Consider the following 26,451-nt stretch of genomic DNA (forward strand, 5'->3'; position numbering starts at 1 on the left):
AGCTGCAAATTCCTAGCGCTCCCTCTAGGAACTCCTGGGCCCTCGGGTCAGTTCCCTTCAAAGTGTTCCACTTTCCCAAGCACAGGGCCAGCACCGTACACAGCTGGGGCTCTGCCACTCTGCTTTATTGGACGGCTCTGCAGAGCGGCGTGAGTGACCAGCAGGACTCATGGCAGGCCCCACACAGGGGACGCCAGCTACAGACTGTGGGCACAGGACAGGACAGCTGACTGGGGTTTTCTTTTATATATAAACAGGTAATAATTTAAAAAATTAGAATAATATATACTGTTTCCCTAGAGACAGACTCATCAACAACAAATAAGTACATAAAGAATAGGACCTCCTGGGCAAACGAAGCAGCGTCCACAAGCGGGAAGAGGGCTCCTCGTGCACTGGGGAGGGGCCGAGCCTCCAGACAGGCCCCACGGCTGCTGCGCGTCTTGGCAGGGGGCACGGCAGAGGGCTGGCCAGGCAGGGCGTGTGCGATAGTTTCTCTACATTGCGCATTCTTTATGGCTTTGGCTAAAGCGGTGAAGCAGCGGAGGTACTAAGGTGCTAAACTGAGGCCTCTTGGTCTCTGTGCAAAAAACAAAACGAGGGGGTGGGGACAGCAGGGAAGCCCCCCTCGCAGGGCTGAGAGGAAGCAGGTGGGAGACGGTTGGCAGGGCGGGGGAAGTCTGGGGGGACAGGATTAGCAGCCTCCTCCCCCTGCCCTGCACAGCCCTGTAGCTGCACATCTGTCCCTGCTGATAGAGTCTGTGGGGAGGGAGGCGGTTCCTCTCCCTGGAACTCTAGTTAATCCCTGGCAGCAGCTGGGACAGAGATGGCTGGAAGGGCCTCCTGCCCCGAGGGGCCTGGGGAGACGGGGTCAGCAGCGCGGAGGGGTAGGCAGTGAGGCTCGGCCGCTCCTTTTGGTCCCATCTGTAGCTCTGCCCACCAGACCTGGCAGCAGGGGCATCTGGGTAAGCAGAGCCAGCTACGTGGAGCCAAGTGTCCCTGACGGGGTGGGGACGAGGCGAGGACTGGGGGATTCCGAGGACTTGGACTTGGCCCCCGAAGCCCTTCTCCTGACTCATTCTGACCTGGACTCCTCCAGGATCTGGGGTAGGTTCTGGTCCCGAGGGCCAGGGGCCGGGGCCGGGGCTGGACCAGGAGCGGGGGCCGGAACTTGGGTGGGAGCTGGTGTGGGGGTAGGGGCCTGGGCGGCGCCTGTGGCAGGCAGGGGAGGTTTGCCACCAGCATGGTAGTCGTGGGTGGCCTTGGGCTCGTTGGTGTGATAGGAGCCCTTGTAGCGGTGGTTCTGCAGATAGAAGAGCACCAGCATCCCCACCAGTCCCAGCAGCAGGAAGGCCACCAAGACTGCAAGGAGGGAAAGGAACCGTTCAGGGCTGCTTCCTGGAGCCCCCTCTCCCCTCCCCTCCCCCTTCTCCTCTCACACACACACACTAGGAAGCCATCCTAAATGTACTAGTTCTGGGTTCCTGGCTTAGCCCCTGCTCACGTGTAGTTCTAGTATTCTCTTCTACATCCCTGGTGGTCCCCACAGCTCCTTATCCCTGCAGGTGTCACGGCACCCCCCTCCCCCATTTCCTCCTTCCTTAGCTGTAGTCCCATTTCAACACTTCAGTTAAAGATTGCTAGCATCCTCAATACTAAGAAATGTCCAGCTTGATTTCACACCACCCTCAGCGTGGCCCGGCTCCTCCTGGGACCAGCAGTCACCCAGCACCTGTGCCACCCCTCAGCCCCAGGGAAGGGTAGCGAGGGTGCCCTCCGTGGAGCTCAGGGTGCCGATGGGGCTACTCACAGCCTAGCAGAATGGCCACCCAGCCGTCGTCATGGTAGTAGGGAAAGTCTGGTGGGGAGACAGCAGCAGTCAGGACCCCCGTGCTCAGAACCGCTTCCCACCCCACCGTCTGGGTCCCGGGGCCGTACCTGGGGGCAGGTACCAGGGGTCGAGCTCAGGCGGCACCTCAGAGACGAGCCGTGGCATGGCCCCACAGTTAGACTCGGCCAGCTCGCCCTGCACGCGGAGGGCTTCGGCCAGCTCTGCCGTCATGGGCCGAGGGCTGCGGAAGTGGGTCTTGAGGGGAGCCACGTTGTTGAATCGAACACCAGACAGGCAGCCCGAGAAACCGGGGGTGTTGTAGCGCTGGATCTCTGGGTCAATGACTCCTGTCTCTGAGGGAGAGGCGGGCCCAGAGAGAGAAAGGCTGGACCACCGGGAGCCCTGTGCTCCCACCACCATGGGCTTCTCACCCACCCTTCCTGCCACCCCCACGGCCACTCCCAGTGCCTTCGCTCTGCCCTAGGCTCCTGGGCCTTCAGCCCCTGCTCACCCATCACGCGCCCGAGATACAAGGCCTTGGGTGAGTCCAGCTGGCTGTCCACCAACAGTGAGAACTTCTGTTCTGTCATGGAGAAGTAGTCCACCTGCGGGCAGGGGGCAGAGCGGATGACGGAGGGAGGACCCAGGCGAGACCCAGAGGCAGACGCGGCCAAGACCACGTAGGAACTCTCGTGCTCTCCCAACCCGCGTGTCAGTGGGTGGATCCTACTCTGTCCAAGGTGGGCAGCTGCTGGCCACTGTGTAGGACTTGGTGTGTTGAAAAAAATAAAACTAAAGAACAAACCCTAGTTTGGGGTCAGACATTGGGTCTAATGGTTAGGATGCCCACATCCCACATCTGAGCGCTGGGTTTGAGTCTCGGCTCTGGCTCCTGACTCCAGCTCCCTGCTGATGGCACTCCCTGGAGGGCAGCTGTGACGGCTCAGGTGACTGGGTTCCTGCCACCCACTTGAGAGACCTGGGTTTGAGTCCCCAGCTCCCCGATTCTGCTCCTCCATCATTGTGGGCATTTGAGAAGTGAACCAGCAGATGAGAAAACTCTGTCTCAAACAAAAAAAAATTTTTTTTTCCTAAAAACCATGATTTTTGCATCCCATCTCAGAGTGTTGCTTTTAGTCTGGCTGTTCTACTTCTGATCCAGCTCCCTGTCGGTGCACCTGGGAAGGCAGCAGATGGTGACCCAAGTGCTTGGGCCCCTGCACCCATGTGGGAGACCTGGATGGAATTCTTGGCTCTTGGCTTCAGCTTGGCCCAGGCCTAGCTATTGTAGCCATTTTGGGGAGTGACCAGAGAACAGAAGATCTCTCTCTTTTTGTCTCCCCTCCATGTCGCTTTGCCTTTTAAATAAATGAAGGAGGAGGAGGAAGAAGAGGAGGGGGTGGGGAGGAGGAGACAGCAAGTCCCGTCTCCTGTCTTTGCAGCTCAGCTCACTAGAGGTTTGACTTCGGGAAAAGCACTTTACTCTTGGCGCTGGTCCACTGATTCTGCCGACCTGCACCACGGCACAGAAGCACTGGCAGGGCACGGGAGGCGGGGCACGTGGAGTCCTCCGTGCACCGCAGTGGCTCTGCAGGTGTCAATCCTTGACATTCCCCCCCCCCCCCGGACGCCCCAGCGGGGGCCACGAGCTGATGACCGGAGGCCCCTCTGCCCCAGCACGCACCTGGATGAAGAGGTTACGGTAGACCCGGGTGATGTTGACACTGTGCGGCTGCCCGTCGGTCACCGGCCGCGTGGTCAGCTGGTACACATAGGGACTGGTGCCCAGTTGATAGCGCAGCTGCAGGGTCCCTGCGGGAGGGGAGGCCGAGGGTGGGGTCTCCTCACAGCTCCCGCAACCCCACCTCGTGGGAGCGCTCGGGGCCTGGTGTCAGCGAGATGAAGGCGGCGGCGGGTGGGCCCAAGGGGCGCTCACCGTCCTCCTTGATGAGCACGGCCATGTAGTCCCGCACGAAGGAGCTGACGTAGAGCAGGACCGCGGGGGCCGAGCTCGTGCTGAAGCTGAAGGACACCTCCTCACCCGTGACGTTGTACACAGGCCCGCGGTAGCCAGGCACGGGCCGGCCAGGCTGGGGGTACTCGGGCAGGCGGTACCCAGGGCCGTGGTAGCCAGGCACGTAGCCGGGAGTGTCGTAGCCGGGGACGTAGCCAGGCTCATAGCCTGGCACCGGCCGGCTCAGCATGTGGGAGAACTCGCGGGCCGCGGAGCGCAGGGCCGACTGCAGGTTGTAGCGCATCCAGGTGCCTGGCTCAAAGAAGCCACCAATGTCTGCGGGCAGAGGCAGTGAGGTCAGCGCCCCTGGCTGCCTCCTCAGTCCCCAAGTCTGTCTGTCTGTCTCTCTCTGTCTCACCACACAGATGCGCGCCCGCTTCCATCTTGGCCATCATCACAGCGTCTCACCACACACAGATGCGTGCCCGCTTCCATCTCGGCCATCATCACAGCCCTACATTTACTTCCAGGTCACCTTGAGCCCCCTCGGTCACAAAATGGAAACTTGAGGGATCATCTAATCCAACCCCAGAAGGGGACACTGAGGCTCAGGGACTGGCAGTGACTTGCCTAAGAACACACCAGAAGTGAGAGCTAAGATTCGATTGACACGCTGACCCCATCCAGTGTATGTGCCATTCCTCACCCTTGCAAACCAAGGCCCGGGTCTGCTGCCCCTAAGCCTCCACATCTCCCTCGTCCAGCACACTCCTCCCCGCACCCCTGCCACCCTCAGGGAGCCCGCCATGCGGGCTGTGTGCAGAATCTTGCAAGGCTGAATGTCTGGGTTTGTTTTCACCAAGAGCCAGGGTGGAGCTGGGTTTTAGGAGTGTAGCAGCCGTCAACAGGAAATGGCATGGAGGGGCTCAGACAAGCCAAGGACTAAAGGCAGGTAAGGTGGCAACCTGTGGCCTTGGGGCCTGTGGGACCATGGCCAAGGTACTGGCCTGAAGCCTCCCAGCTCTCTCTGCACCTGCTAGCTGGGCCAGCCCCACTAGGGAGCATCCGGCACCTTCTCCTGTCTGACTGCCCACCTTCTCAAAGCTCAGGAGCCCAGGGACACCCCGAGCTTTCCCTGGCGCTGGCTTTACGCCCTCCTGCCCTCCTCCCTCCAGCCCGCTGTGCCCCGGGAGCAGCAGCACTGACCGCGGTTGCAGTACGGCCCATCGAACGCCGTGAGGTCACAGTCACACGTGTAGTAGCTGTAGCGCTCCACGCAGCGGCCTCCGTGGAAACAGGGGAAGCGGGGGTGGGAGCAGCGGCCCGTGCAGTTGGGCGAGGTGCCCTCGGTGGCATTGGCACGGCCTTCCAGGTTCAGAGTCACCCCGTTCAGACGCATGGCCCTCAAGCAGCCCACGAAGGGGCGCCTCTTGAGCTCCGCAGATCCTGGGAGGAGCAGACAGGTCCGGGTCGGGCAGGGAAGGGGGCTCAGCCTGCCCTGGAGCACAGAGGGCAGCCCTGGGGCAGGGGGAGGGCAAGGTCAGGGGAGCCTCGGGCCCGCCTCTGGCCGGGGCTCACCGACGTAGAGGGGCTGGTCGTACTCCAGCCAGATGTAGGTCTGCGGGGGCATGGGCCGCAGCACCCAGGGCCGGTGATCCACGCGGAGCCGGGCCTGCTTCACGTTGATTTCAGCGCGGACCAGGTGCCACTCGTCGTCATCAAACTCAAAGTCGTCCGAGTGCACCGTCAGGTTCTCGTCCCCGTTGCCCACATCAAAGGCAAAGACCACGTCCCGGGAGGCTGGGCAGTGCAGCGGGGGTGGGGGGGGCACAAAGGGCTCAGACTTGCAAGGTCACCCCTGGCCAGATGCAGCCCCTCTGCCTCACCTCTGGGGGCTCCTCCACCAGCCTCCTCCCCCTACAACTTGACCTTGGCCTGCGACAGACTCTCGAAACTGCTTAAAGCCTCAGGCCCTTGGGCTCCAGGCACGCTTGCAGCCCCCAGCCCCACCGCTCAGCCGAGTGGGAGGGCCCCAGGAACCCAGCTTCCTTCTCTACACCTATTCAGGGGGGACTGAGATCCAGAGAGGTGAAGCGAGCACCCACGGTCACACAGCACAGAGCTCGGACCCCAACTCAGGGCCAGCCAAGCCTGTCCATGCCAGTCTCCTGGCCCAGCCTCCGCCCAGCCCGAGTTTCCCCGGGGATATATTCTTGCCCCCCACCCTGCCCCGCGGCCGCCTCCCTTCCAGAGTCTGCCTGCTCACTGTTGAGCTCCAGCCGCACGTAGGGTCGGCGCCACTGGCAGTAGGGGCCCCCCATGTTCTCCAGGAAGACGCCGGAGGGGGCCGAGGTCCTGAAGTAGAAGGAGACGTCCAGGCTGTGGTTGGCGCGGATTGGGGGGAAGCGAAGCGCGGCCCCGGTGTGGAAGGAGATGGTGTTCCAAGAATTTCCTGCAAAAGCGCACGTGGCAAGGGCTCGTCAGGGAGCTAAGGGGTGGCCCAGGCGGGATGAACAGGGCAACCCGCCAGTGAGGGTCGGATCACAGCAGCGGTGGCCGCCAGGGCATCCTGAAAACACCCCCCCCACCTCGCTGGGCCAGGTGGCCTGGATTCTGGAAACCTAAGAGCCAGCTTGGGGGCCGCACACAGATGGGGTCTGCCACTCACGGTCGCCATAGCAACGCAGGGGCCTCAGGAAGAACTGAGCCTCGGAAGTGGAGCGGTTCGTGTCCCCCACCACCACCTGCGTGACGGGCAGGTGGTCCACGAAGGTGAGCAGTCCCTTGTCGGTCCTCCTGCAGGGGCGGGGCGGGAGGCGCTGGCTCAGCCCCCACCACTCAGCTCCCCCTGCAGGCCTGAAGCCCCCGGGCCCTGCCCCCTCACCACTGCGGCTGGTCGGCATCGCAGTTGCAATGCAGGGCAGGGTCCACACAGCTCCGGTCCAGGCCGCAGGCACAGCGCTGGATCCCGGGCTGCGAGCCTCCCCAGTAGAAGTGCTGCTCCTCGTTTCGGCCGATCCAAAAGCTGTAGGGGTAGCCTCCTGGGGGCGGGGGGCACGCAGCTTCCAGGCCCTGTGCCTCCATCAGCCTGCAGGCTCCTCCCGCCCCGGGGTCCCACGGGAACCTCCCCCCAGGTCAGGCCGCCACCACTCGCCCTCCCTGCCCCCAGCCCTAACCTCCCGTGTTGAGCAGGCGGGAGTTGTAACAGGAGAACTCGATCCACTGTTCACAGTGCTGGGAAGCGTTGGCCAGGGCGCTGACTTCCTCCCAGGACGCGTTCCAGTACTGCACGGCCCCCAGGAAGGGCCGCTCCATGCTGGAACCTGTCACCCGCGTCGTCCACAGCCTGTCGTGCCGCACAACTGTCCATGCTCGGTTCTCTGGAAGAGGCGGGGTGGGGACAGAGCTTTGGCTGTTCACCGGGCTTTCTCCACCCGTCTCCCTGCCCGCCCCGCCCCCACCGCTGCTGTCCAGAGCCAGGAAATGTGGCCAGCAGCCCCGTCCAGCCCAGGCCTGCCCTCTGCTTTGGAGGCTGCTGGCGGGACAGCTGGAACGGGCCGGGAAGTGGGAGTCTAGCCACAAGGCCCAACAACAAGTCCCTAGCGTCCCCTTCCACCGCTGAGGTTTGCCTCACTGCCCCCACCCCCGCTCCAGCCTTCCCCGGCGCCGGGTCAGCTGCCCCTCACCACCCAGCAGGAGGACTGACCTCGGATATCACAGTACACTACAAATGGCTTCAGGGGGCCGCTGCCATCAGGGTCAATGGTGAAGTTTCCAGAAGTCTTCCCGCTGAGCCGATAAGCCTCACACGATTCCTTATACAAAGCTGGCGGGCACCACGGTAGGGAGGAGGCAGTCCCGGGGTTAGGGGGCCAGGAGGGCGGGCCCCAGGCCTCCCCCCCCCCCCCCCCCGCTGCCAGCAGCCTCCCAGTCCCCAGCTGGCTCCTCCCCCAACCACTTACGCTGGTGGCAGGTCTCCCCCTTGTAGCCTGTCAGCTCGCAGTAGCAGATGAAGTCGTCCCAGGACTGGTAGCAGCGCCCATCATGCTCACACATGTTAGGGTGGCACCTAGGCAAGGGGTCAGCACCCAGGGGTGGACGCTGACGGGCAGCTGGGGAATGTTTCACCCCCAGCCCCTGGAGGCACCGGAACCCCGGGAGACACACCCGATCTCCCTAACCAGGTATATGGCCAGGCGCGGGGGCACTGAGCAGTCCCGCGGCTCAAGTACTGCCGTTCCCCCTTCCCCAAAAGAGCAAAAAGTGCCTTATTCTACCCCCACCCACCCACACCCACACCCCTCCCTCTAGGACCAAGCAGATGCTTGGTTTCCCGAGTCCAAGGGAAGAGACAGGAGCTGAGTGGTCCAGGAGGAGCTGGGAGAGGCACTCCCGCTGGGAGCCCGGGGCGTCCCCTGTGAGGGAGAGGGCTCTGAATACCTGTCGGTGATGCCGCACGTGTCAAAGAGGACCTCAGCGTAGTAGCCGAGCCGCCGGAACTCCACCAGGGTCAGGTTGACCAGCTGCCCGTCCACCTTGAGCAGCTCCATGCAGCCGTGGAAGGCCGTCTGGTTGGAGTGGCAGCCCCACCGACCGGCCGGCTTGGGACAACCTGCAGCAACCACCCTGTGAGGCCGTCCCCGGGGAGACCCGAGAGACCCGACCCCGGGGAAGAAAGGGGTGCTGGGAGCACAGTGCAGACTAGAGCCTGGCCCTTACGGAGCTCCCGCGGTGGCCCCACCCAGGTGGACAAGCATGGGCCCCCCCCCCCGGCCCAAGTGGGTCCGCACTCACCCCCAAAAAAGTAGGAGGTCCCCGTGCGGATCAGCAGTGGGTAGGAGACCCTGACCTCCGCACCCTCCACGTCATCGATGCTGATGACTGCGTGGTTCTCCTGTGCCACAAAGTTCACCTCGTGCCAAAAGCCGTCATTCAGGCGGTACCCTGCACGAGCAAGGACGGGGTAAGCCGCAGCGCGCGGGGTGCCATCTCCGAGCTCCTCCCTCTTCACAACCCCAGCAGGGGCTCCCCGCCCCCCAGCTCTGCCTCCAGCCACGCCCCGGTCCCAGCACGGGGTGGGGGGGCACCTCCAGCCCCGCCTGTCCCGCCCCCACCCGGCCTGCAGCGTCCCCGCCTGCCGCCCCTCACCGGCAGCGAACTGCAGCTTCTTGCGGCCAGGCTGCGCCACCGACACGTTGACCTGCCCTTCGCTGAGCATCAGCTCCACGTGGCCCAGCCCGTCCCCCAGGCGGGAGAAAAGCAGCAGCCCCGTGAGGTCCCACGTGCGAAAGCGGAAGGAGACAGCGAGGCGGCCGCGGCGCGGGAACCCGGGCACCTGCACGAAGTTGTGGGGGCCTCCGAAGTTGATGGGGTGCGGCACGGGGTCCAGGCACCGGAAGGCCACCTTACCCTAGGGGCGAGACGGGGCCGCGTCAGCACCCCTGAGCCCGCCTTGGCCGGGGCCTCCACTTCCACGTGGCGCGACGACCCCGGTGTTGGCGAGGCTGGGACCTCCAACCACGTCCAGGCCATCGCTCCTCTGCGCCGTCTGCACTTCCTTCTCTTCCGGTCCCGACAGGTGGCGCAGGTGGCTGGGGTGGGAGTGGGGGTGGCTTAAGAAGCACCCCCAGCCCAAGAGCTTCCTCGGGCCTTCGCTCAGCGGCATGGCGCGCCCTGCCCCCCGCCCCCCGCGTCCTCGGCTGCTAGCCAGGGAGGTGACAGGACCCTACCACAGCCTCGTAACTGGTGTGTGTGTGTGGGGGGGGTGCCTGGCCACTGCTTTGGGGTTCCGTCCCCCCCGCCCCGACCCCCCAGCGCACTGGCCTCGAAGGTGATGCGCGAGTGGCGCCGCACAGCCAGGTCGGCGATGTTGACGCGGTTGAAGATGACGTTCTCCATGCAGCCGCGGAAGTTGTGCCGGTAGGCCAGGTTCTTCTGCGCCGCGCCCACCAGGCCCCCCACGAACATCTGCAGGGCGGGAGGGGGGCGCAGTGAGGCGCCGTGCACCCCCCCCCCCCGCGCGCGCATGCACGCCTGACCAGGCTGGAGGCCCAGCCCGGACTCCCCCTGGGAGCGGCCGCAGGGTCCTGGGCAGGTCAGTGCCTCCGTCTGGGAGTCCCCCGGCGGATGGGAACTGTGCGAGGACCTAGGGGGACACGTCTAGCTTGCCCTGTCCCCGAGTCTGGATTTGCAGAATCCATCTCAGGGTGGCGCCCGGGAGGGAGTCTGCGTACTAACATCCATGGGAACCCGCCGGCTTGCGGGGGAGCAGCCAAGTGTGCCAAGAGCTGCTTGGAGCTGCAGGCCCCGGAGAGCGAGCTCTTACCTCTGGGAGAGGCTTGCGCCCCCCGCCCCACGCACACACCGCGTGGCGTGCCTCGCTCACCTCCGTGTCCAGGTTCAGCATCTCGAAGTCGCCGTTGAGCACGAAGCGCTGCACGTAGCCGTCCAGCGTGAGATTGGCATCGCGGCCAAAGCGGTCCAGGCGCACGTAGTGCCAGTGCTGGTCATTGAGGACGCCGCCGGCGCTCACCGTGGTGTGGCCGGGCCGCGGCTGGATGGGGCTGCTGCCTGAGTGGGGGGCGGGGCGAGTGAGACCTCCCGCAGCGGAACCCCAGGGAGCCAGGGCCCTAAGGCCTTGGGCCGGCAGGGCAGGTGGGCAACCCGGAGGGGAGCATGCAGTGGTCACCACCGGCCGGCGCCCTTTGACCTGAGTCTCTGTTTCCCCAAGGCTGCTTCTCTCCCATCACGCGGGGCGTATGAGAAGCCAAGGAGATTCAGCTTCCTAACCATCCCGTGCGTGTGTGCGTGTGTGCGTGTGTGTGTGTGTTGGGGGTGACAGAAAGCGGACTGAGGCTGGAGGAGCGCCTCGGCCAAGGTCACTCCGCCAAGGCCACCGCCCAGCCCTGCTTTGCTAGCAGCACACGCCATCAGTGCCACCAGCGAAGGGGAAGGGATTGGTTGGGTGGGTGCAAGGCGCGCGTGGTTGGGTGGGTGCAAGGCGCGCGTGGGGAGTGGGGGGAGACCCCGGCTCACCCAAGCTCATGTGCAGCAGCAGGTGCGCCCCCTGCAGCTCCAGCGTCACGTAGTCGCCCTGGGCGCCCTCGGCGTGCAACAGGAGCCCGTCCTTCTCTTCCGTCTTGAAACTGAACGCGAACACGTCCCACAGGCTCCGGCTGACGCCCCGTGGGAAGCGGTAGGAGATGGCGTCATCGCCGTCGAAGTAGAGTACGTCGGCCTCTGCGGGAGGGGCAGCGGTGGGCCGGGGGCCGGGGAGCCCGCGCGCCGCCGCCCGCACACCGCCCGCGCCCTCCGCCCCGCTCACTGTAAGGGCAGCCATAGAGGCCGAGCCTCAGGCCGATCTTGCCGCGTGGGTTCCAGGCCAGCGGCACGATGCGGATGTAGCGCGCGGTGAAGTGGTAGTGCAGGTCGTGGCGCACCACCGCGGACTCATTCACGTTCCCGAAGAAGGTCTGCGGGGGTGGGGGAGAGGGAGAGAGTAGCGGCCACGGCCCCGCCCTCGGCTACGGCCCTCCGACTTCCGGAAAGCAAACACTCAGCCGTCTCGGTTTCCCTAGCCTAGAGTGTGCTCTCCCACCATCCTGTTATTTCCCCAAAACCCAGAGCACATGCCGCCTCCTCCAGGAAGCCCTCCCAGATTTCACTCAAGATGTCTTAAAAACCCTGTGAGCTGAAAGTGTCCAGCACACACGGAGAGCTGAGGGTCCCTCTGGGAAGGAGGCGCTACTCCCTCTCCTGTGCCCTCAGTACCTCCAGTACCCTCAGTACCGCCCAGCCTTGGGCCCAGAGCCAAGGAAGCTCCCCAAGTGCGCGCGCCCGGGTGCCGGGAGTACCGCGTTGTGCCCCCGCTGGTAGAAGGGTGTCCAGCTGTCCACGCGGTCACCGTAGAGCAGCATGTAGCGTGTGACCCAGTCCCAAGAATTGAAGGAGCCCTGGGTGGCCACGGCTCGGATCCGGTGCTTCTTCATTAAGTCTATCTGGAGCCATGGGTTCGGATCCCCAATCCGAGGCGACCATCCACTTATGCCTACAGAAGGGGCATGGCTTGCACCAGCGGAGCCCTCTCCCCCAGCCCCGGGGTGGTCCCCACCCGGCCGCGGGGCGGCGCTCACCGTGCAGCCGGGCGAAGCGCGGCGCCGTGAAGAGCCCGTAGTAGGAGGAGGCACCCAGCGAACGCGCATACAAGGGCCCCACCAGCTCCTCGTCGCAGCCGTCTGGGGAGGGGAGGCGGCCCGTCAGCCAGCGCCCGCCCCCGCGGCAGACCCAGCCCTAGTCCACTCAGCAGCTGCACACTGCCTTCAGCTCCCCGGGGGCACCTCGGGCCAGCCCTGGGGGTCCAATGCCACCTCTCTCCTAGCCCGGGAGCTGCCCCGATTCGTGATCCCCAGACACAGCCTCAAACCCCAGCATCTCCAGCACCGAAGGCGGCCCCAGCCTTAGCCCTAAGCCCACCCATCAGCCCCTCCCCCCAAACCTACACCAACCCCAGATTCAGAACCTGCTCCGAACCCCAGTCCTGGCCAGCACCCACTGTCACCGGCTCCCCGCGGCCAGCCCTAGCCCCGGTCAGCTTGGATCCCAGCCACAACCCCCAGCCCCCGGGCCAGCTCCAAAGTCCAGCCCCGTCCTCTGGCAACATCTTTGACCCAACTTAACGCCCAAGCCTAGCCTCGAGCCCAGGCGCTGGCCCGCGTCTGCATCCCAGCCCCAAAGCCCTGCCCAGAACGACTGCTGTCCTCTGCTCGGAGCCCGGCCCCGCACCGGGGCGTGCGCAGCGGCCTTGGAGCTGCATTGCGGAGCGCGGGGGAGAGGCCCGAGAGGGTGGGAGCGGGCCGGCGTGCGCCGCTGGGAAGGGCCGGCGACCACCCCGCCGCAATGCGGTGCGGGACCCGCCCTAGGAGCGCTGGGCTCGCGCGCCCGACCCCACCTGCCTCCGAGTCCAGCACTCACAGTAGCCCCAGCCCTGGACTCCCGAGACGGCGGCGGCGAGGACACAGAGGAGCCCGAGATGCATGCTGCAGGGCTGGCGGTCCCCGGCGGCGGCTCCCGAGCCCCGCTCCGCTCCGCTCCGGCTCGTGGGGTTCGCGTGCTCTCCTCCTCCGCCGCCTCTCCCACCCTCCCTCTCTCCCCTGCCCCCCCACCTCTCTCTCTCTTCCCGGTTCTCCGCTCTCCTCTCCTCTCCTTTCCACCCTCTCTCCTCTCACCTCCCCCTTCCCCAGCCTCCCTCTCCCCGCGCGCGCGTCCTCCCGGACCCCGCGCGAGCGCGCGCCTCAGCCCCGCGGCGAGAGGGCGGGGGTGGCGAGCGCCCGCTGCCGCCGCCGCCACCGCCGCCGCCGCGCCGCCGCCGGCAAACACCCCACGCAACGCCAGGCTGTGGGGACCCTGAAGCAGCCCAGGAAAGGGGGGAGGCAGGGAGAAGCTTGGAGCTGGGCAAAGGATCTGTCAAAGAATCCGCGGATGAGCGCTCCTAGCGCTGTGGAGTCAGCATGTCGCCCTACTCCGCTCTGCAGAGAAACCTGGGGGCAGCTCCCGCCACTGCGGCTTCTGGGGAGTGAACCAGCGGATGGAAGAGCGCGCGTGCTCTCTCTCTAACTCTGCCTTTCAAATAAATAGAGAACTCTGAAAAAACAACCTGAGGTTCAGAGAGGTTAAAAAAAAAACAACCTTAAGATCGCACAGCTAGCTAGCAAATGACAGCTTTTAAAAGATACTATCTCTTCTTCGACTGAAGAGAAAATCTCTCAGGGGCAGTAGAATAGGAAAGTGAGCCCACAGACCCGAATGCTCGCCTCCCTCTTAGCCCCTCTCCCCGCCCCTTCCTTCCTGTCCCACTGGTTATTTAACTTCTAGCCCCTGCAACTCTACCTCAGAAACCTTGTAGCCAGAGATGGGGACGGAGCCCACAGAGCAGGTGGGAGTGGGGACAGGGAGGGGGAGAAGGGTGACTCCGAGGGCAGGGGGGAGGGAGGGATGGGGTTCCCCACCTGGCCACAGGTCTCCGCCATCCCGAGACCTGGGCGGGATGCCACCCTCCAGATGGCTGGGGCTGGTGGGGCAGGGCGGGAGGCTGGGGGAAGTGCGGTTGAACTCACACTGAGCCCCAGCCCCGAGACCCCCGAGGCTTGAGGGGCTCAGTGTGTCTGTTTTGGAGGTAGAAGCAGGCTGGGAAGGAGGAAGGGAAAGGAGACAGAAAGCCGGTCTACACCAGGCTGCCAAGTTCAGGGTCCAAGTCCGAGGCAGAACCTGCATCCGGGCGTCTGTCCAGGAGAGGGCGCTGCAGAGAGAGAGAGAGAGAGAGAGAGAGAGAGAGAGAGAGAGAGAGAGCGCGCGAGCGCGCGGCCCGGCACTTCAGGATTTATTAATAATGCAAACGGTCAGCCTACGGGAGCACAGATGCCTCCCATCCCTTATCTTCCATATTTCACAGTCCACGCAGCAAGCGTTTCCAGGTAGACTGGCCGGTCAGCACTTCTCATGGGGACATCACGCATTAGGTAGCGGAGGTTCAGAAAGGAGCTCAGGGTCACCCAGGAGGCCGAAAGCAGAGGCAGGAATGCAAGACCTGCTGAGGTGTACTGAGAAGAGTAGTGAGTTTACGTGTTCTCCCGGGACTCGGCTGCACCTGGCCCCGCGGGAGCCCCGGGCGCGGCAGGCACGTGTAGGGGGAGGAGATGTGTGGGAAGAGGTCTCATAGGGCCTCTCCTCTCATTTTGACCGCCCCCAGGCTTCCTGGGGCCCCTACTCGGGAGAGGAGGAGGACGCGTACTCCGCCGAGCCACTGCCGGAACTCTGCTACAAGGCCGATGTCCAGGCCTTCAGCCGAGCCTTCCAGCCCAGCGTCTCCCTGACCGTGGCTGCGCTGGGTCTGGCTGGCAACGGCCTGGTCCTGGCCACCCACCTGGCGGCCCGACGGACCGCCCGCTCGCCCACCTCCGCCCACCTGCTGCAGCTGGCCCTGGCCGACCTCCTGCTGGCCTTGACCCTGCCTTTTGCCGCAGTGGGGGTTCTTCAGGGCTGGAATCTCGGAAGTACGACCTGCCGCGCCATCTCCGGCCTCTACTCGGCCTCCTTCCACGCCGGCTTCCTCTTCCTGGCCTGCATCAGCGCGGACCGCTACGTGGCCATCGCGAGGGCGCTTCCAGCTGGGCCCCGGCCCTCCGCGCCAGGCCGTGCGCACTTGGTCACAGTCATCGTGTGGCTGCTGGCGCTTCTCCTGGCGCTGCCCGCGCTCCTCTTCAGCCGGGACGGGCAGCGGGAAGGCCAGCGGCGCTGTCGCCTCATCTTCCCCGAGGGCCTCGCACAGACAGTGAAGGGGGCAAGCGCCGTGGCGCAGGTGGCCCTGGGCTTCGCGCTGCCGCTGGGCGTCATGGCGGCCTGTTACGCGCTCCTGGGCCGCACGCTGCTGGCCGCCAGGGGGCCCGAGCGCCGGCGCGCGCTGCGCGTCGTGGTGGCCCTGGTGGCCGCCTTCGTGGTGCTGCAGCTGCCCTATAGCCTCGCCCTGTTGCTGGACACGGCCGATTTCCTGGCCGCGCGCGAGCGGAGCTGCCCTGCCAGCAAGCGCAAGGATCTGGCGCTGCTGGTCACCGGCGGCTTGGCCTTGGCCCGCTGCGGCCTCAATCCCGTGCTCTACGCCTTTCTGGGCCTGCGCTTCCGCCAGGACCTGCGGAGGTTGCTGCGCGGTGGGGGCTGCGGCCCAGGGCCTCGTGCCCGCAGCCGCTGCCCCCGCCGGCCCCGCCTTTCTTCCTGCTCTGCCCCCACCGAGACCCACAGCCTCTCTTGGGACCACTAGGGCTGCGAATGCAGGGGCGTGGGGGGCGGGCGGAGGGAGGGGAGTGGGAGAGAGGTGGGGGAGCCCTAAGAGAAAGGCAGGGACCCCATGGGAAGACGTCGTCTGTGCCTTGCCACATTAAAATTGATAATACGGAAACCAGATGCAACCCATCAAGCGTTACTATTTTCGGAACCCCCGACTTGGAGGTGATTTGTAGCCGGGCAGAGCAGGTGGGTTTCGCCCTCCCCATCACCTCCCTGCTCGCCGAGCCCGGGGCCGCGGGGGGGGGGGGGTGAGAGGCCGATGAAGCCGTAGGCACTGACACCGCCTCCAACGGCCCCCAGCCTCTGCCACCCAAGGCGCGGCGTGGAGGGGCAGCGGTGCCTCTGGAAACTGTGGGAAGACAGGGAGAGAGCCCTGTCCAGTAATGGCTGCCTTAGCGCACACCGAGTTCCCGGCTCTGGGAGCCTTCGGGCCGAGGCCGAGGCCGTGCGTGCGCCCGTGCCAGGTGGGGGCGTGGCGATAGGGGCAGGAGACGCCGGTTTAGAGTGGGCGTTTGGATTAATTACCACTTTACAATCCCTTCTAAAATTCTGGGCTGCAGAGAAAAAAAAGTCGTGCTTCAAGTTGAGTCAGAGTTTTTCACCCTCGGAGAAAGAAACCAAGGAGGGAATTGCAATTTGCAAATTTCCAAAGGGTAGCTTATGGGGGTGGGGATGGCGGTGGGGGTGGGCATGCTGCTCTCCGCCGGCCCTGAGGATGCGGTCAGAGGAAATGCCCTGAGCTCTCCGGGGAGGAGAGAGGTTAGACTTCAGAAAGAACTGCCCTCCCGGGATCCCGACGGGGAAGGGAGCTTGTGGTTGCGGTGTCTCCATCCCCAGGACATCTCAGTACAGGCCGCTCTAGTCGGGGGCGAGGGCGCACAGGCGGTGGCGTCAATCCCTGGTCTTTGTTTTACACAATCACAACAGGCAGGACGGGGTTCACATGCGACAGTTCTCGCAGCTTAACATCCGGTGAGCAAAGCTGTGCCCAGCGCTCCAGCCCGGAGTCGAGGGGCGAGAAGGGTGTGGCGTGGCGGGGAGGTCTCCAGGGAGGCGCTGGCCTCAAGTCCCCGCCCTGTCGCGCCCCGCCTGGCCCGAAGCGAGCCGTCCTTCCAGGAGTCCCCGGCGGCACAGACCCAGCGCCGCGGCTCCGAGGGGCCAGGGGAAGACCCGGCGAAGGCGCGGATCTTTAGAGGGTCTTGCGCGCCAGCTGCTGGGAGCTGACCTGGAGCCCTCCGCCCGAGACCTCGGGAACCGCCGCTGAGTCAGCACGGCGCGCGCGCGCCCCGGGTCGCCCTGACCCCGCCCCGCTCGCCCAGCGCCTCGGTTAACCCTTTCTTACTCAGAGCCACAGGATATTCGCCCCACGCCGGCCCGAGAGCAGAGAATTCCCAGGAACTCCGAGCACTCCCTACGTGAGCTCAGGGGGAGCGGTGCGCTCTAGATTCGATTTTATTTCCCGCCTCGCTCTGCGCCTCCCTGGAGTTCCTGCCTCAGCTTTTTCAGCTCTAATAGGAGGTGGCTGGGCCCGAGCGGTGGGGCTCCTTGACCCCAAGGGTAGAGCTGCGTCCCGCGCCAAGTCTGGGCACCTTCCGGGGAGCTGAGGCTCGCCGCCTTCCCAGGGACCCCGCGACGAGGCCGGGGTGCAGAGGGCAGCACCCGGGCCTTCCTCCACGCTCCGCTCTTTCTCCCGAGCTCCTCAAAAGGGTTAATTCGTTGGTGGAGGTGCCTAGAGTTAAAGCTAGAGCAGGAGGGCGGGCTTCCGTGACGTCACTAGCACCCCGCGTCCGACCTCGGGGGCGGGGGCGTGGCCAGCCTCGCACCGCCCCCTCCCTCCCAATTCCCCCGCCCCTCCCCGCTGTCACCAAGCCAGGGGCACATGATGCAACCCGCCGCGGTTTTAGCCGTTTGATTGGCGGCCGCGCCCGGCGCCAGGCACAAGGATTGGGCAGAGGATGCTGTGACGAAACCTGGACCCTGCCCTGTAAAGAAGGGAGGAGAGAAAGAAGAGGGAATCGGCGGCGGGGGGGGGGGGTGCGGGGGGGTTTGCCAGGAGGAGGGGGCTGGGGAGGCGGGGTCCCGGCGCTGCGCTCGCGCCCCCAGCGCGCCAGTCCCGGGGCTGCAGGGAGCGCAGCGCGCGCGGCCCGGGCCCCGGCCACCGGACGCCCTACCGGACACGACCCTCCCTGGAGCTTGGACAACTGCCCACCTCGGACACTGCACCGGACGCTGCCCCCCACAGGGCTGGACACTACAACGGACACTACTTCCCAGCTCCGGACATTGCTCTCTCCTCCCCCCGCCCCAGGCTCTGGGTGCCTTTCCCCCCTCCCCCTACGGGGGCCCAGACATTGAGCCCCCCGCAGGCTCTAGGTAGCGTCCCCTTCCACCCCAGCGACGGACACTGCCTCCTCACCGCCCGCCCCCCCCTCCCGCCTCGTCTCCCCGCTCAGGTCGGAGCCCCGCCAGTTTCTCCGACCCCCTGCTGTTCGGCCGCAGCGGTCCGCGCCCCCATCCCCCGGCTGCCCGCCCGGATGCCTCTCCCCGGGGGGTTGTGGTGGCTCCTCTGCTGCCGTCGGGGCTTTACTCTTCTGCACCGGGACTACGGAGACGGCGAGCTTAGCGGGGACGGGGAGGAGGACGAGGACGAAGAGACCTTTGAGCTACGGACCCCGAGTCCAGCGGGCGGCGGGAGGGTAAGTCCCCCGATCTCGATCTCTCACTACAAGCAGCCGTCATGCTGGATCCGGCTCCGGGCTCCAGCCAAACGCCGTGCTCTTGGCAAACTGGGGTCGTGAGGGGAGATTCTTGCCCAGGGGTCAGAGCCCCCGGGAGCGGCTGCAGCAAGCCCGGCTCCGGATGCGCCTGTGGGCCTCGCGCAGCACGCTGGGCGCTGTCCACCTGCTGGGGGCCCGGAGGCAGGGGAGGCGTCACGCGTGGCCCGACCTGGCCCTGCCTCTCCCTTCCCCGTCGGGCTCGCGTCCCATCCCGTCTCCTTCCGCCTCCGCCAGCGCCAAGGAATGTGGCGAGGCCGGCTAGGCGGCTCGAACGCCTGGGTCCTCTCCGCTCCCAGTTCATGTGCGCTGGGGCCAGATGCCGGAGCTCCCACCGCAGGGACCTGGGCGAGGGGCGGAAGGCTTCGTAGGACTGGGATCCGTGGCAGGGACTCCACGGAGAGGGAACTGGGGGCAGTGGCTCGTTGAAGACCTTTCATCAGTACCCGGCGGGTCAGGACAGAACTCTCGGCCTTCCCTGGTGAGGCTCCCGGGAAATCTCAGGCCATGGCAGTCTGCCAGCTGCCTGGTCTGATCGGATCTCCGTATGGGGAAACTGAGGCACGGCTGGTGTGAGGGACCTCCATGCCCTGACTCCACTCTCATGCCCCTGCACAGGGTGCCCAGACTCCCTTGTGCTGTGGCCCAAGTCGGGCTCCCATCCTCCACTCAGGGGTCCCCAGCAGGCCTGGTGGCTCTGTGCCCGGGTGGGGCGGGCTGTGCCGCTGCTGGGGCCAGAGCCAGCACCTGGCGAGGCTGAGGGCAGATAAATATAGAGGGGAGGAGGGGGGAGCAGGGGACTGCGATTAGGGCAGTTGGTCTGAGGGTGGTCAGTACCTGCCCCAGTAGGGGCACTCCCGACAGCCCTGCTCAGACTTTGCAGAAATGAACGGGTTGAGCGCCCAGGGAAGGAGCAGGACCCAGGCGTCCCCAGGCTTCCAGCCTGGGCAGGGTCTGCTCTGTCAGTCACACCATGGCCTCCGTCGTGCCCCACCTCCACCCCCCTCCCTGGAGCTTGGGGACAGGTGTCCCTGGCCCCCCTCCCCCCTCCTGGCTCTAGCAGTCTGGGCGCAATGGGAGGATGGCCCAGTTCCTGCCTGGCTCAGTCGACGGTTGGGTTCGCAGCCTCTTTCAGAGCCCAGTGTGTAGTTCAAGTTGGGTGGGAGAAGAGGAGAAAATGCCTTGTCTGAGAGTGAGTGCCGTTCCTCAGCCTGGCCTGCCCTTCCCTAACCCCCGCGAAGGGGCAGGGTCTCTGCCCAACGCTGAGTCTCGGGTGGCTGTGGGAAGCTGTAAGCTCCTGGCCAAAGCCCTGTACTGAAAAGGCCCCCTCTTCCCAGTGCCCACCACTGACCCTCCCCTGGCCAGCAAGGCAGAGTGGATAAAAGTGTGTGTGTGTGTGTGTGTGTGTGTGTGTGTGACACAGCGCAGCCACCTCTCGCTGTTCAAAGCAAGGCCCAGAATCAGGAGGGGACTTGTCCCAGGGGTCCAGTGAGCCTGTGCATGCTTCAGCTGGTACTAGAACCCAAGTCTCCTGGCTCCCTGCACAGTGCTCTTTCCACCCTACTCTGCCCCATTGCATCTTTAAAGCTTAAGGGAGACGCTGCATGAGCCTTGGCGCCTTAGCCCGAGTCTCTGCGGAGCTCCGAGCTTGTTCTATAGAGACCGGTGGGCGGGGCGAGCCCCGCGGGCCTCCAGCTCGCTCTGCCCTGGTTGCGATCCCCACTCCTTCCTCCATCCCTTGAGCGGCGCAGCCCTGGGGGCAGAAGCCAAGGGCATCACGCAGGGAGGGCTCTGATCCTGAAGACTTCCGCTTGTGTCTCCAGGGTTCCCTGGACGTGACGCTGACTCAGCCAGCCAGGAGCGGGCAGGTCTCCGACAGGTGAGCATCGCCCCTGCATCCCGTAGTCTCGAGATCCCGGCCGTTCTCAAGCCCCCCAACCTCGCTGTCTTCCCTCGCGCGAGGACTGTTGTGCAATAAGGGAGAGGCCCTACGCCGGACGCTGTGGTTTGGCCGGGGTCCCGGGGGGCGGTCCGGCCGGGGGCGCGGGGAGGGAGGGGGGGTCCCGGCTATTTCTGGTACGAGGTCAGAATGGCCCGGCAGTTCCCACAGTCTGGAGGAGGGGTGTCCCGCTTGGAAACAGGCACCCCTGGCAGTCTGGGGAGCCCGCACTGAGGAGCCCCCTGGAGGCAGAGGGGAGGCCCTGCAGCCTCGCCCAACCCTCGCTCCCCTCTGGCCCAGGCTGCAGAGCTGGGAGGAGACGTGGAGCCTCATCCCGGAGAAGGGGCTGCCGGAAGACGACCCCGATGTCGTTGTGAAAGGTGGGCGCCGCACCCAATGCCCTCTGGAGACCCTCCGCACCACCCCTGCAGGGGACCCTGCCTCCTCGGCTGACCCCCCATTCTCTCCGTCTCGTCCCCCTAGGCTGGCTGTACCGCGAGCCCCGCGGGGGAGGAGCGCGGCCATGGCTGCCCCCGCGCCGGGCTTGGTTCGTGCTCACGCGGGACTCTCTGGACCAGTTCAGCAGCAGCGGGAAGGGGGCGCGGCGCCTCGGGAGCCTGGTGCTTACCAGTCTGTGCTCAGTGACCGGCCCAGAGCGCAGGCCCAAGGAAACTGGTGAGATTTCTCATAGCTCTCCTGCCTTCCCGGCAGGGAGCTCAGCCGGTCCTGACGGCCGCCTCCCGTGGCCTCTCTGTCCCGCAGGTCTGTGGTCAGTGACTGTGTCTGGTCGGAAGCACAGCGTCCGCCTCTGTTCCCCGCGCCAAGCCGAGGCCGAGCGCTGGGGGGCGGCATTGCGGGAAGTGATCGCTTCCAAGGCCCCGCTGGAGACCCCCACGCAGCTACTGCTCAGGGACATACAGGTGAGGTGGAGGTCCTTAGACAGTCAAGGGGGTGATGGACCCGTGGGGCGCTCCCTGGCCCAGCCTGGTGATCCTGCCTCTCGCCTCCAGGAGAGCTGTGGAGACCCGGAGGCAGTGGCCCTCATTTACCACCGGAACCCCATCCTGAGGCACACAAGCGGGGCCCTGTATGCCCCACTGCTGCCCCTGCCCTACGGAGGCAGCGCCCCAGGTGAGTGGTCCCCTGGTTGGGATGAAGTGAAGCAGAGGTAAGAACCTGAGTGCTTCCACAGGCAGGGGTCTCCCCAGCTCCTTGCTTTTCAAGGGGTGAAGGTGAAATGGAGTTGGCCAGGGTGGAGGGCAGGGACGCCCACACAGGAAAGGGGGGGGTGGGCTTTTCTGGCCACCTTCTTTGTGGGCCTCATTCAGAGTTTTTATACCTTCTCTTCTGCTTAAAAAATTTATATTGATTTGAAGGAAGGAGAGAGAGAGAGAGAGAAAGCTCCCCTCTGCTGGTTCACTCCCCAAATGTCTGCATGTCTGGGGTTTGACCAGGTCCAAGCTGAAAGCCAGGAACCTAGGAATGCCACCTCCCTTGTGACTGGCAGGTTCCCAAGTCCTTGAGCCATCCCCCCCCCCCCCCGTTGTCTCTCAGGGTCTGCATTAGCAGGAAGCTGGACTCAGGAGCTGGAGCTGGGTCCAGAACCCAGGCCCTGGGGTGTAGGGGTCCTGGTCGGCAGCTGAACTGCTAGAGCACCCTTTCCAGTTTTCATTCCCCTGGGAAGACCGTGTTATGTTACCTTTTCACGCGGTGGAAGAGCCGCTGCTCTGGGAGAAGAATGTGTTGGTCTCATCCGGCTGGACTTCTTCCCTAAAGGGTGTAGTCATGGGCCCAGGCCCTAAAGCTAGAGGGTTGAGATGAGCTGCAGAGAGTCTTGGTTTTCTCACGCCAGTCCAGCCTGTCTTCTGGCCCCTGGTGATGACCATCAGTAGCCGGTTACTGAAGCTGGAGTTTGAGCCTGGGCCCTTTAGCCTGTCTATCTACCTTCCTAACTCCAAGTTCAGGCTTCTCAGGAGAGGGAGAGGGGACTCCTGGGAGGCAGGTGTTGAAACTTTGGGACTATTGCTTTCCCTTCACTCTTCCTGTCCTTGTACCCCCTCCCCCTCGCCACCTCCCCCTTCCTTCGTATTCCCCTGGTGTATGCCTTCCTCCCAGGGCGCAGCTCTGTGTCCCCTCTCCAAACCGTCCCTCCACCCCCACCCTCCCACAGGTCCTGGCTACGCACCCTTGCGCGAGGAGGCAGTCCGGCTGTTCCTGGCACTGCAGGCACTGGAAGGGGCGCGGCGCCCCGGGCCCCTGATGCAGGGTGTGCTCCAGACCTGCCGGGACCTGCCTGCACTCCGCGACGAACTCTTCCTACAGCTGGCTAAGCAGACCTCAGGCCCCACGGGGCCCCCGGGACTGCCAGCCACCCAAGACCCTGCAGCCCTGCGGTACTGGCAGCTCCTCACCTGCATGAGCTGCACCTTCCGGCCTGGGGGAGCTGTACGGGGGCACCTCCTGGGACATCTGGAGAGGTGAGGGGGCGGGCAAAGTCAAAGCAAGGGAGCTGCAGAGCTGGGAGGGGCTTGTGGAGGGTTTTATGGATGCTGACTCCAGATCCAGAGGAGTGACTGTCCTTGCGCAGGGCCAGGGCTGCTGCTAATATGTACAATGCCCTGGTGGGAATTCAAGATCATACCCCACTTGGGAGAGGATGCATTACAGTAAGACGCCCCCTTTGGGCAGAGAAATTATAAAGAGGCTGCTTTTCCTTGGGCTGATGCAGGCCAGCACCAGAGCCCTTCGCAGCAGCAACATAGGGCAGGATTTCAGATTTCAGCAAGGTCACCGAGACTTTCCGGAGCCCGCGGGAGGGCGCTACCTGTGGAAGGACTTACAGAGTAACTCAGATTTAGAAGAGCCGGGCACTACCTTCAAGAAACTTGAGTTGGAGGGGTGGGGAGAGCCAGCAAGAGACGAAGTAAACTGTAATGCAAGAAAGGCGGCATTCGGAGCACCGACCTCGGGGTTCCTCCTCTCCCAGGACGGAGCAGGCGCTCCCGGACTCGGAACTGGCGGAGTACGCGCGCTTCATCCGGAAAGCCTTGAGTCGGACTCGCGGCCGAGAGCTGGTGCCGTCACTGGCGGAGATCTCGGCGCTGAGTCGTCGGCAGGAGCTGCTGTGCACCGTGCATTGCCCGGGGGCTGGTGCCTGCCCGGTGGCCATCGACTCGCACACCACAGCGGGCGAGGTGAGGTCAGGGAGAGACCCTCGCACCCCTAGCCCCTTCTTCCAACTCCTCGTGCCCAATTCCTGGCTCGCAATTTGCGCCAGGTCTGATTAATTGTTTTGGTAAGGGAGGGGATCAGAGCCCTCGCGGGCCAGCCCCTCCCAGGATCCTGGCATTCCCCGGGGCCTGGGGGGCCTGACTTCCCCCTCCACCACCACCATCACCACCCCGCTTCCTTTCTAGGTGGCTCGGGAGCTGGTGGGGCGACTGGGCTTGGCCCGGAGCCGCAACGCATTTGCACTGTACGAGCAGCGAGGTGCCCAGGAGCGAGCCCTGGCTGGAGGGACCCTCGTGGCCGACGTGCTCACCAGGTTTGAGAAGTAAATGTCCAGCCCCAGCCCCGTTGTCTATTAGCCCCTCTACTTCTCAGCCACGGACACTCCCTAAGCGGACGTTCGTGGAGCCTTTGCCACTTGCGCTGCACACGGAGGTGCGTCGGACCTCCCGGGCACCTGTACCCCGCCCCGCCCCTAGCATAAGGCCCCGCCCCCAGCATGTGGCCCCGCCCCCTCCGAGGAGTGGCCTTGGGGGCGCGGGGAGGGGGAAATGGTTCTGCTGCTCCAGCGCCCCTCGCCTTTTCCCCTCCTGCAGTTTGGCGGCGGAAGACGCCGGACTGGAAGACGCGCCGGACTCTGGGTGTAGACTGTGTCTGCGTCTTCATGGCCCGCTGCACCCCGAGGGGCTGTCCCCGGACGGCCACGAACTGCCTTTCCTCTTCGAGCAGGTGCGAATCTCCGCCGCCCCGCCCCCTCCCAAGTCCGAACCACCTCTTTTCTGGTCCTGGAACCCAGACCCCCTCCCCAAGGTGCCACTGCCGGTGGGGTTTTCCCGACAGTGCAGCCGCCGCCCGTGCCCTAACGCCGGTGCCTCCCCGCAGGCTCACGCTCTGCTGCTGCGGGGCCGGCCACCCCCGCCCGACGACACCCTGCGCGCCCTGGCGGCGCTGCGCCTGCAGAGCCTGCACCGGGACTTCTCCCCGCGGGCGCCCCTGCCACGCCTGGACCGCCTGCTGCCGCCCCCCACCGCGCCGCCCCGCGCAGACCCACCCCGCCCGCTCCCCAGGCCGCCGCCCTCCGCCGCCCTGCTGGCCGGGGCACTGTGGAGCCCGAGCCTGGCCAAGAGGCGAGCGGAGCGGGCCCGGCGCGGCGGGGCGGGCCGTCCGGCGAGAAGCTTGACCCGCGAGGGAGGAGGCGGCGCCGGCACGGCGGCGGCCGTGCTGGGCGGCTGGAAGCGGCTACGGGGCATGGGCCGAGCTGAGGCCATGGCTACCTACCTGGCTCTGGCGGCGCAGTGTCCGGGGTTCGGCGCTGCTCGGTATGACGTTCTGGAGCTGAGCACGGTGAGGGGGAGAAGGGAGAAGGGGACTCTGGCGGCCCAAGCCCCACACCTTTGCCCCAGAGCCACAGGCCCACCTCTGCTGTGGGCTACTTCATTCCCTGGGTCCAGAACAGCTGCCCATCTCAAACCCCAGGAGTCACCAGCCCCTTGGCCTGCAGCTCCCTGGAGCTGTAGCCCCTCCATGCCTGGCCTGTGAATCCTAGAGGGGTCGGGAAGGTCCCTGCTCAGCCATCTCCCAGAACCACAGACAGTGCTGCAGGGGGCCCTGGTTCCACCCTGACTCTGTCTGTCCATCTGCAGGAGCCTGGTGGGGGTGCTCCACAGAAGCTATGCCTGGGCCTGGGAGCCAAGGCCATGTCCCTCTCCCGGCCAGGTGAGACAGAACCCATCCACAGTGTCAGCTATGGCCACGTGGCCGCCTGCCAGCTAATGGGCCCCCACACTCTGGCCATGAGGGTGGGAGAGAGCCAGCTCCTCCTTCAGAGTCCCCAGGTAAGTGGAAGGAGGAGGGAAAGGAAGGGGTATCAAGAAAGACTCACTGCACACCAGGCGTGGGCCAGGTACAGCTCTCGGCGCTGGGCTCTAGCAAAGCCAAGTGCAAGGAGGGGAGATGAGGGTGGGAATCCAAGGCTGCTTAAGGCAATGGCACATGCTCCAACAGAATCCTGTTAGTGCAAGAGCCGTAGCCTAAGGGGTGTGGGGAAGGACTCAAAGAGGCTGACAAAGTCTAAGCCCTAGGAAGATCCAGGGGAACCGCAGGCAGGGCAGAGGGAAGTGCAGGAGCAAAAGCCTGGAGCGGAGAGTAACCTCAGGGTGCCGGACAGAAAGCAGCAGGCGGGAGAGAAAATGGGGCCAAGCAAGGGAAGGTTGCAGAGGCCGGAGCCTGGGTGGAGGAGAAGAGAAAGGAGAGAACCCAGTGGCCCCTGCTGCCCACTGCCCTCTGCCCTCTCTTAGGTGGAAGAGATCATGCAGCTGGTGAATGCCTACTTGGCCAGTCCCTCCCCCGAGAGGCCCTGCAGCCCTTCTCCTCCATGCCAAGATCTGCCAGACACCGCCCCTCCCAGCCAGCACTCGGGCCTGGATGAGCCCCAGGGACAGGACTGAGCCTGCCAAGAGGTCACAGCTTCCCTCCTGCCTCCAGCCTGGGCCAGGACTGCTCTGAGATGGGAGCGAACCATGGACCCTTTTGGCCCTGCAGGGACAGGGCACATCTCACACCCATAGGCTGCAATGGGTGTGGACAGTTTTCTAGTTTGTTTCTTAATTTATTTGTAGAAGACAAGCAAAAAAAAAAATTCTTATTTACACAAACCCTTCCTGTGGGAGTGTTGTCGGTGGGACAAGTTGGAGCCCCTGGGCTCAGAGCTCCGCCCCAGGGGACGCCCACACTCTGGGCTTTTACCAGGCACTGAGGAGTCTGGACACCACGCGGCCACACCCTCCTCGACCTTCTGGAATGAACCTGCTCCTGGCCAGTATGTTGCCATAGCATGGTGGGTGGGGCAGCAAGAGGGCAGTATTGGAAGCTGGCAATTACTCACCCTCCC

General features: G+C 65.0%; 3 protein-coding genes across 9 annotated transcripts; 2 read left to right on the plus strand and 1 right to left on the minus strand.

Moving 5' to 3' along the window:
* Nucleotides 1-104: 104 nt before the first annotated feature.
* CNTNAP1 (contactin associated protein 1) lies at nucleotides 105-12,923 on the minus strand. Of its 2 annotated transcripts, none has more exons than XM_017349208.4 (24): nucleotides 12,756-12,923; nucleotides 11,918-12,019; nucleotides 11,639-11,832; nucleotides 11,110-11,257; nucleotides 10,821-11,024; nucleotides 10,171-10,355; nucleotides 9,609-9,752; nucleotides 8,934-9,195; nucleotides 8,580-8,729; nucleotides 8,226-8,397; nucleotides 7,748-7,854; nucleotides 7,492-7,611; nucleotides 6,962-7,165; nucleotides 6,670-6,826; nucleotides 6,454-6,581; nucleotides 6,052-6,237; nucleotides 5,364-5,585; nucleotides 4,992-5,231; nucleotides 3,768-4,121; nucleotides 3,516-3,643; nucleotides 2,343-2,436; nucleotides 1,939-2,184; nucleotides 1,811-1,858; nucleotides 105-1,362 (listed from the first exon to the last, which is right to left on the minus strand). In XM_017349208.4, the coding sequence occupies exons 1-24, from the start codon at nucleotides 12,817-12,819 to the stop codon at nucleotides 1,076-1,078; spliced, it is 4,146 nt and encodes a 1,381-aa protein (XP_017204697.1). In that variant the 5' UTR covers nucleotides 12,820-12,923; the 3' UTR covers nucleotides 105-1,075. The 2 variants fall into 2 exon arrangements, with proteins under 2 accessions (XP_017204697.1, XP_051680929.1); XM_051824969.3 differs by having other exon boundaries at nucleotides 12,733-12,863.
* Nucleotides 12,924-13,544: 621 nt separating this feature from the next.
* CCR10 (C-C motif chemokine receptor 10) lies at nucleotides 13,545-15,746 on the plus strand. The gene is made up of 2 exons (XM_002719406.5): nucleotides 13,545-13,716; nucleotides 14,530-15,746. Exons 1-2 carry the CDS (start codon nucleotides 13,693-13,695, stop codon nucleotides 15,592-15,594), a joined length of 1,089 nt encoding a protein of 362 aa, XP_002719452.1. The 5' UTR covers nucleotides 13,545-13,692; the 3' UTR covers nucleotides 15,595-15,746.
* Nucleotides 15,747-17,721: 1,975 nt separating this feature from the next.
* Nucleotides 17,722-26,215, plus strand: PLEKHH3 (pleckstrin homology, MyTH4 and FERM domain containing H3). 6 transcript variants are annotated; one of them, XM_051824982.3, is made up of 13 exons: nucleotides 17,722-18,316; nucleotides 20,218-20,273; nucleotides 20,634-20,713; nucleotides 20,817-21,008; nucleotides 21,096-21,253; nucleotides 21,344-21,464; nucleotides 22,504-22,810; nucleotides 23,320-23,527; nucleotides 23,750-23,886; nucleotides 24,158-24,290; nucleotides 24,444-24,905; nucleotides 25,205-25,396; nucleotides 25,859-26,215. In XM_051824982.3, the coding sequence occupies exons 1-13, from the start codon at nucleotides 18,155-18,157 to the stop codon at nucleotides 26,006-26,008; spliced, it is 2,358 nt and encodes a 785-aa protein (XP_051680942.3). In that variant the 5' UTR covers nucleotides 17,722-18,154; the 3' UTR covers nucleotides 26,009-26,215. The 6 variants fall into 6 exon arrangements, with proteins under 6 accessions (XP_051680942.3, XP_051680945.3, XP_089173892.1 ...); XM_051824985.3 differs by having other exon boundaries at nucleotides 25,205-25,277; XM_089317766.1 differs by having other exon boundaries at nucleotides 24,444-24,880.
* The last annotated feature ends 236 nt before the right edge of the window (nucleotides 26,216-26,451 follow it).

The sequence above is a fragment of the Oryctolagus cuniculus genome, chromosome 17 (assembly GCF_051225735.1).
Source record: "Oryctolagus cuniculus isolate XC-2025 breed Fujian yellow rabbit chromosome 17, ASM5122573v1, whole genome shotgun sequence".
Lineage (NCBI taxonomy): Eukaryota > Metazoa > Chordata > Mammalia > Lagomorpha > Leporidae > Oryctolagus > Oryctolagus cuniculus.